The 9,385-nt window shown below is 52.6% G+C and overlaps 1 protein-coding gene across 1 annotated transcript in view; it reads right to left on the reverse strand.

The window, feature by feature from the left end:
* Positions 1–9,385, reverse strand: part of LOC108287511 (coronin-7) — a 63,672-nt gene that overhangs the window by 35,028 nt on the left and 19,259 nt on the right. The window contains exon 5 of the mRNA XM_017505954.2: positions 4,776–4,826. Coding sequence (XP_017361443.1) covers positions 4,776–4,826 — 51 coding nt within the window. The remainder of the gene's footprint in view (positions 1–4,775; positions 4,827–9,385) is intronic.

The raw sequence follows: 9,385 nt of genomic DNA on the forward strand, positions 1-9,385 counted from the left end.
AAAAAAAAAAAAAAAAAAAAAAAAAAAAGAAACACAGTTCTCAGATAGAGGGCAGGTGCTGGTAAGCAGGTGGGCAGGGAAGCAGTGCCCCTCACTCATCTGTTCTCTTGTCACACAAATATTTGAGCTACACTGTTAGAGGCGACATGGTGAACAAAATGGAAAAGGTCCCCATGCCAGTGGAATAAACACATTGGGGAGGCAGATGTGGGCCAAACAGAAATCTATGTGTCATTCCCCATGACTGTAAGTGCCGTGAAGAAGCCGCAAGGCATCAAGGGAGCAAGCTCTGGAGTTGGACCCTGGAGAGGCCCAGTCCGGCCACCTCAGCTACCTCCGACAGTGGGTTCCTCACCAGCTCTGTGCCTCAGTTTCCGTGTCTGTAAAAAGCACTGTAACAGAACCTACTTTTTTTTTTAACCTTTCCTGTGGTACCGAAGGACCTACTTTTGAAGATGGCTGCAAGAACTAAGAGGGAATGCATGTAGAGGACTCAGGATTGTGTCTGGCAAGTTTCACGTGTGCATGTCTCACAGGATGATAGTGGGATACTGTGAGGGTATAAGTGAGGGAAGGCAGTGTCAGGTAGCATTCCTGCTAGGCTGTGAGGGTCGGCAGGCATGAGCCAGGTATGGGAACTGGAATCTGCAAAGAGCTGGGAACTAGAAGCAGGGAGGCCCGCTCAGCCAGCAGCTGTGGACGAGGGAGGCGGAGGCTGGGCCAAGCCTGCAGGGCCCCCAGCCAGGGCTGCCACTAAGCACTTTTCACTTAGCGACACAGGCTAAGCCTAGGGATGGGACACACTTGGCCTGTATGTCCCACCTTCCTAATTCACATGTGGGAAGCCAGAGGCACAGAGGGAGGAAGCTATGGTGCAAACTGTCCCAACAACACAGCTGTGGGCTACCTGAGGCTCCCACCCACTAGGGCTCGGGCCCCGCTGTCTCCTCCACCTGTACAAGAGGGACGTGAGACTCAGAGCAGTGATAAGCCTTGCACAGGAGGCAGCAGGGAAGGGAGGAGGGGCCGCCCAGGATCACAGCTGCCCCAGACAAACTCTGGTTTCCAGCAAACACCCTGGGCCAGCTCCTGCTCCCTGGAGGGTTCAACCCAGCCTTCAGAGCTCCCGGCAAGAGATTTGGCTGTACCCAGTCACTCTGCATTGTGGATACACCCAGCTCAGTTTGCCTAGAGACCACAGGAAGCCCCCGAAGTGAGGAAGGGGGTCAGTGGCCACCCCTTACCCTATAACCTCTGATCAACATCGTGATCACCAGTATCAAAAATGGGAGGTAGATTGGGCGTAATTACGCCTGCCGTAATCTCAACACTTTGGGAGGCTGAGGTGCGAAGACTGCTTGAGCACAGGAGTTCCAGAGCAGCCTGGGCCACAAACCGAGAACTTCTCTCTTAAAAAAACAAAAACTAGGCCAGGCATGGTGGCTCACGCCTATAATCCCAGCACTTTGGGAGGCAGAGGTGGGGGATCACTTGAGGTCAGGAGTTTGAAACCAATCTGGCCAATGTGGTGAAACCCTGTCTCTGATAAAAATACAAAAATTAGCTGGGTGTGGTGGCAGGTGCCTGTAATCCCAGCTACTCAGGAGGCTGAGGCAGGAGAACTGCCTGAACTTGGGATGCAGAGGTTGCAGTGAGCTGAGATTGCGCCACTCCACTACAGCCTGGGAGACAGAGTGAGATTCCATCTCAAAAAAAATAAATAACTTCCCCCCCCAAAAAAAAAAACCACAAAGTAGCTTGGTGTGGTGGCACGTGCCTGTAGTCCCAGCTACTAGGGAGGCTGAGGCAGGAGGATTGCTCGAGCCTAGGAGGTCAAAGCTGCAGTGAGCCACGGTGGCGCCACTGCGCTGCCTGGGCTACAGAGCGAGACCCATGTGCTGGCCTCAGTAGGCCTCAGAGAACAGTCCTCTCCCCAGCTCCTCATTCTCCTGGGGAGGGGGCAAGAGCAGGGGCTGCAGCTGGGACCCAGGCATCCTATTACCCTGCAACCCCAAGAGGGCTCCCACCACCTGGCTCTGAGAACAAGAGGGTCTGTGGCAGGGCAGTGGCAGCCGGGGGTGTAGGAGGGGAGGCGTATGCCCACCCTTTCATCTCCATGGCAATGTTTCCTGTGCAGGGCAGGGCGGCTCCCGGAGCAGCCTGGCTCCTTGCTGGGGTGAGGGGACCTGCTTCAATATAAGATTCCTCCACTCACCCTCCTCCCTACTCTGAAGCTCACCACCCTCCACAGGCCTGTCTGACGCACCCAGGGCCCCCTTCTGCTCAGAGAAGGATCCTGAGGCCGTGACATTCATTTGGAGCTGCCACTTCCCTGGAACAGCCTGGGCTTCAGAGGCTCACCCAGCCCCAGCTAGGGCAGTGGTGCAGGGAAAGGGTTGAAGGGGGCTTGGAGGTTCTGCAATCAGATGGGCGAGCCTGCCTCTGCCACCCTGAGGTGGGACCCTGGAGAAGCCACAGAACCATCCAACCTTCGGGGTCTACACATCCAAGGAAGTCGAATGTGCCAAGTGCCTGGCATGTAACAAATGGTCACATGCGCTATCTAAGAATCATGCAGGGGCATGAGCAGGAGGAGCCACCCCAGGGTCCCCTGCTCCAAGCTCACGCCTGAGGCTGGCTCCAACAAGGCAGTGGAGGAAGACTCCCTGGCCCACTCCAGGCTCTGGGACAGCACTGGGGCTCAGGTGAGGTGGGACCCACAGAAGACACAGGTTGGATGGAGGGCAGGCAGCCCTGTTCCCTGATCCCCAGCTACAGCCCACTAGTCAGGAAGGAAGATAGCTGGAGAAGGCGGTCCCAGAAGGCCTCTCCCTCAAGCTGGCCCGGCCCCTTGGCTCACACCGGCCCTGGCTGCCAGCAGTGGTTTTCCTAATAGAAGCCAGGTGTGGGCCAGATGCCCTGGGCGGAAGTGGGGGGCAGGGCCACACGGAGAGCGGCATTCCAGGCCTGCTGCCCCCGCACCAGGGCCCAAGCACAGGCCCCAGCCAGCAGCTGGAAGGGGTGGGAGCCACCCATGCTCTTCCCAGGTCTCCTTGCCCCAAAGCCCTACTCTCCAGAACGAGATCCCCTCCTCTCTCTTCAAGGAACTGGGAGCCCCTTGGACAGTAGCCATTCTATCCCCACCTCTACATCAGTCACCCCCGCCAGCCCTGCTGGAAGAGGAGAGAGGAGAAAGGCTGAAGAGAGGGGGCAGAGGAGGGGAGAAGAGGAAGAATCTCGTGGGCCCAGGACGCTGGCTCAGAGCTGTGCCTGGTAGGTCAGGTAGCAGCATAGGTGCCCTGGCAGTGCCCTGGGCTCTGGGGAGGAGAGTGCAACCTGAGAAAGTGCAGGGGGGCCCGGGGAGCCTTCGTGGCACCTTCAAGCTGAGCCTGGGTCTTGCTTTCTGGGCAAACCCTTGGAGGTCAAAGAAAACTACAAAGGGAGGAGACCGCCCACACCCACACTGCCTTGAGACACAGATACCCACCACCTACCAGGCCCAGGTCCCACATGACGAAGAGGTCAGCCAGCCTCGCCAGCAAGTATGACCAGAGTATGGCCAAAGCGGGTGAGCCCACTAGTTCCACTGGTTAAACAGGCGTCCTCTCAGCTGGACAGAAATGGAATTGACTGGACCATTTGTGCTAAAAAGCTGCAATCTTTGATGTGACTGGGTTTCTCTCCTGAGTATGCATGTGTAGTGGGCTCCAGAGCTCTGGGCTACCGCTAGTTTGGTTTGGGCTGGTGGTTTGCCCTTGACCCTGGGTGGCGAAAAAGTCCTAGAAATGGGAAGGTGGTGTCTGTGATGGGCCTAGGTCTTTGCTGAGGAGGTCCTCCCCTGAGCTGACAGGCCCTAAATTTTACCTTCCTCAGGAAAGAAGCCTCCTCAGCTTCTAGAAAGTTCTTTTTAGAAATGTAAATCCACTCATCAAACTTCCTGCTTAAAACTCTCTAATGGCCTCCCACAGCCCAGATGACCACGGGCCTGTATCTCCCAGCACCCCGCACGCAGACTCTGTGGATGAGCCCGTCTGCCTCCAGGCTGTCTGTGCCTGCCCTCTTGGTATTACTCAGGCCTCCACTCCCCAACCAGTTGCTCAGGGAAGCATTAAACCAGCCCAGCAAGAGAGCCCCCAACAACCAACCCAGGACAGGGCCTTGCCTAGCACAGGAAATATTCATGGAGACAGGCACAGGGTATTCTGTCCCAGGGTAGTTGCTCCTGCCTACAAGGTCTCTGTAGGTCAAATGAATGGCGCCCTAGACTGAATGCCCAGGCGTGAACTAGGTCCCAGCTTCCCTACTCAGAACTGAAATGGCCACATACACTACATGCACAGACACAAACCAAAACACACTCAGGCCTTGCACATTTGGCAGGTCCCACCCAGGGTCTCCCTGCAGAGGGCAGGGGCTGTTTCTTTTTGGTTCCTCTGAGGCTGGTCTCTGCTGACCATGCCAGGGTGAGGGTCTCAAAGGAGGGAAGGAAGTGGGAATCTCAGATCACTGCCTGAAACCACAGGATGGCCTCGACCAAGAGCCTGGGAGCAGCTTAGCTCTGCCCACCCTGTGATCAAAACCAGGCCCTCCCAGGACCCAGAACACACTTCCCAGGAAGAACTTCCAGCAGTGACGGCACACCTCCTTGGGACCCCTGGTGCTGCGGAACATGTCTGCTAGGAGCCCAGGCCTGCCCCTGCCTCTACCTGCTAGAACCACTGGGTCCTCAGCCTGAGCAGAGGTCTCAACCCAACCCGGCTGCCCACACAACTCACCTGAGAGGCCTGCGGCTTTGCTCTGGGGTCAAAGATCCGCAGTTGCTTGTCCTGGAAAAGGAGAGAGGAAAAAATGACTTACAATTAGGGCCGGAGGGCTCCTGGGGGCCAGCCCAACCCCCAACCCCCAATCCCCAGCCCTGAGCACCCCATCCTCAGCACACAAGGCTGACATCTCACACCAGGGGCTGAAGGGTCCCTGGGGTCAGCCTGTCCCCACACCCCAGCTCTAAGCAGACCATCCCCAGTACACAGGGCTGCCATTATACCAGGGCATCCTTCCTCAGCCCCACTGCTCCCTCTCAGCACAGCGGCAAGCACACCCAGTCCCCTAGAAAAGCAAGCTCAGTGAGTGTTCACCTTCCTGAGACCTACTGCACACCAGGCATACCAGACACCTAACCCCTCCTCGTCATCCAACAACCCTATGAGGTGGTGCTATCACCACCATGACCCTTCAAAGACAGACAAACAGAGGTCCAGAACCAAACTCTAAGCTGTGAGCACCACATACATGCTCAGCCCCATGCTAGTCCTGGCATGCAGGGCTCATACAGTGACCTCATTTCTGCACTCACGGAGTTTAGCACCTAACCAGGAAGATGAGGTTATACCTCCTAACCATCCATTCAGCACAGTTACTGATTCAGATTGTCCAAAGGGAAGATGAAAAAAGACAAAAAACAGAAAAAAAAAGGACTGAAATAAAACACCCATGCTTTGTATAGAGCCTTCTTTCTGTGGAACAACCTCTGTGTATGTCCATGCACACGTGTGTGTATGTGTGTGCACGCACACAAAAATGCACGCATAAAGAACCAGGGCAGGGCCAGGTGCAGTGGCTCATGCCTGTAATCCCAGCACTTTGGGAGGCTGAGGCGGGTGGATCACCTGAGGTCAGGAGTTCAAGACCAGACTGGTAAACATGGTGAAACCTTGTCTCTACTAAAATGCAGGGGGAAAAAAAAAAAAAAAAACCAGGGCAGAATCTGTATCCACTGACTATTTAAAGGCTGGGCCATAATAATTTTTTTCTTTTCTTTTTTTGAGAGAGTCTCACTTTGTCGCCCAGGCTGAAGTGCACTGGCAAGATCTTGGTTCACTATAACCTCTGCCTCAGTGGTTCAAACAATTCTAAGTCTCCCGAGTAGCTGGGACTATAAGCTCGCGCCACCACGTCTGGCTAATTTTTTTTATTTTTAGTAGAGGTGGGGCTTTCACCATGTTGGCTGAGGTCTTGAATTCCTAACCTCATGCTCCACCTGCTTTGGCCTCCCAAACTGCTAGGATTACAGGTGTGAGCCACTCATTGTGCCAGCCTTTTTTTTTTCTTTTTTGAGACAGAGATTCTCTCTGTCACCCAGGCTGGAGTGCAGTGGTGCAGTCACAGCTCACTGCAACCTCCACCTCCCGGGTTCAAGAGATTCTCCTGCCTTAGCCTTCTGAGTAACTGGGATTACAGGAGCCCACCACCAAGCCCGGCTAATGTTTTGCATTTTTAGTAGAGTTGAGGTTTTGTCATGTTGGGTAGGCTGGTCTTGAATTCCTGATCTCAGGTGATCTGTCTGCCTTGGCCTCCCAAAGAAGTGCTGGGATTACAGGCATGAGCCACCACAATGGCCTTTTTTTTTCCTTTGAGACAGAGTCTCGCTCTGTTGCCCAAGCTAAAGTGCAGTGGTACATTCACAGCTCACTGCAAAAACAACCTCCTAGACTCAAGCAATCATCCCACCTCAGCTTCCCAAGTAGCTGAGACCACAGGCACATGCCACCAGGCCCTGCTAATGTTTTCATTTTTCTGTTATAGAGATGAGGTCTCACTATGTTGACCAGGCTGGTTTTGAACTCCTGGCCTCAAGTAATCCTTCTGCCTCAGCCTCCCAAAGTGTTAGCATTATATGTGTGAGCCACCACGCCTGGTTTAAATATACATTTTAAAAATATGGCCAGGTGCGGTGGCTCAAGCCTGTAATCCCAGAACTTTGGGAGGCCAAGGCGGGCAGATCACAAGGTCAAGAGATTGAGACCATCCTCGCCAACATGGTGAAACCCCGTCTCTACTAAAAATACAAAAATTAGCTGGACATGGTAGCATGCACCTGCAGTCCCAGCTACTAGGGAGGCTGAGGCAGGAGAATTGCTTGAACCCAGGAGGCAGAGGTTGCAGTGAGCCGAGATTGTGCCACTGCACTCCAGCCTGGCGCCTGGCAACAGAGTGAGACTCTGTCTCAAAAAAAAAAATACACACACACACACACACACACACGGCCAAAAAGCGTTAAGAAAAGATGTTCGATATATTTTTTAAAATAGCAACATGGGCCGAGTGCGGTGGCTCATACCTGTATCCCAGCACTCTGTGAGCCCGAGGCAGGCGGATCACCTGAGGTCAGGAGTTTAAGACCAGCCTGGCCAATGCGGTGAAATCTCATCTCTACTAAAAATACAAAAATTAGCCAGGCGTGGTGGCAGGCGCCTATAATTCCAGCTATTCAGGAGACTGAGGCAGGAGAATCACTTGAGCCTGGGAGGCAGAGATTAAAGGGAACCGAGATTGAGCCACTGTACTCCAGCTTGGCAACAGACTGAAACTCCATCTCAAATAAATAAATAAATAAATAATAAAAATAAAAATAAAAAAAATTAGCTGGGTGTGATGGCATGTGCTTGTAGTCCAAGCTACTCAGGAGTCTGAGGTGGGAGGACCGCTTGAGCCTGGGAGCTTGAGGCTGCAGCAAGCTAAAAAAAACAAAGAACGTAAATTTTATGACATGCATTTTTTTTTACCACAATTAAAAAAAATAGCTATTAGCCCACAAAAAGACATTGCTAAGTGAAAGAAGTCAATCTGAAAAGGCTACACACTACATACTGTATCATTCTAACTGTATGACTTTCTGGAAAAGTCCAGTATATAGACAACGAAAAGATCAGCAGTTGGCAGTGATTTGGGAGGAGGGAGGAAGGGATGATAGATGGAACCCAGGGGATTTTTAGAGCAGTTAAACTATTCTGTATAGTGATTACATTACATCATGCATTTGTTACAACCCATAAAATGTACAACATAGACTAAACCCTCATGCAAACTGTACACTTTAGTTAATAATAATGTCTCAGGCCGGGTATGGTCGCATATGCCTATAATCCCAGCACTTCAGGAGGCCGAGGTGGTTGGATCACTTGAGGTCAGGAGTTCGAGACCAGCCTGGTCAACATGGTGAAACCCCACCTCTACTAAAATACAAAAATTAGCCGGGTGTTGTGGTGCACGCCATTAGTCCCAACTACATGGGAGGCTGAGGCACGAGACTCACTTGAACCGGGGAGGCGGAGATTGCAGTGAGCTGAGATGGTGCCACTGCACCCCAGCAATGCAAATAATAGTAACAATAATGTACCATGATTGGTTCATCAATTGTAACAATGCACCACACTCATACAAGATGTTTATCATAGACACTGGGGAAGAAAGTAAGGATACAGAAAATCCTTCTACTACTTGCTCACTTTTTCTGTGAACTTAAAGACTAGAAAATAGTCCATCAATTAAAATGACACAAAACAAAATGAAGGGAAAAACCAAGTGAATTCCTGCTGTGTGTACAGCCCCTCCCTGGGAGATGGGTAGCCTCCCCGCTACTACCAAGCTTGAGGCTAAGTCCTGGACTCAGGGGCCTGAAGGTTGTCATGGGAAACCACAGGGAAGAACTTAGACCTGGTCGGCGAAGGACAAAGAAAGCTTGTGCTGGGAAGGGAAAGGCATTCGAAGAAAGTAGAATAGCATGAACAAAGAGGTGGAGAAAGGAGCTTGCTGTTATGTGGCGTTGGGGGAGGACAGGCCAGATAAGGAGGCAGATGGTGGGAAACAAGGATGCTATGGGCACACACATGGCTAGTAGAGGCAGGGGCCTGACTGGAGAGGGCCTCAAAAGCCAGGTCTCCCTGGTCTGCCTCTGCGGAGGCCCAGTTTTATGCCACTTCTGACAAAGCCCTGCCAGCTGCAGTTTATCAAGCACCTGCTATATTCCAAGCAGGTAACAGGCATAGTCCAGGGACTGGCTGTTAACATCCCTCTACTCCGCAGCCTCGGGTTCAGAGGGCTGTTGAGAGACAGACAGATCAGACAGATGAAGACAGTGAGAGGAAGAGGGACAGAGAGGAGGAAGAGACAGAAGACAGAGACCAGAGAGCACAGCGAGGGATGAGACAGGACAGAGAGGGACAGGAACAGAGGACAATGACTGAGCAGGCCAGAGAGCAACTAGAAATCAAGGACAGAGATGGGACAGCAAGAGACAGGCAGGACATGAGGGACAGCAAGAGACGGAGGCTTGCCAGGCACGGTGGTTCATGCCTGCAATCCCAGCACTTAGGGAGGCCAAGGCGGATGGATCATGAGGTCAGGAGTTCAAGACCAGCGTGACCAACACGGAGAAACCCCGTCTCTATTAAAAATACAAAATTAGCTGGACATGGTGGCACATGCCCGTAATACCAGCTACTCAGGAGGCTAAGGCAGGAGAATCGCTTGAACTCAGGAGGTGGAGGCTGCAGTGAGAACGCACCATTGCATTCCAGCCTGGGCAAAAAGAGCAAAACTATCTCAA

The sequence above is a fragment of the Cebus imitator genome, unplaced genomic scaffold (assembly GCF_001604975.1).
Source record: "Cebus imitator isolate Cc_AM_T3 unplaced genomic scaffold, Cebus_imitator-1.0 Scaffold346, whole genome shotgun sequence".
NCBI classification, from domain to species: Eukaryota; Metazoa; Chordata; class Mammalia; order Primates; family Cebidae; genus Cebus; species Cebus imitator.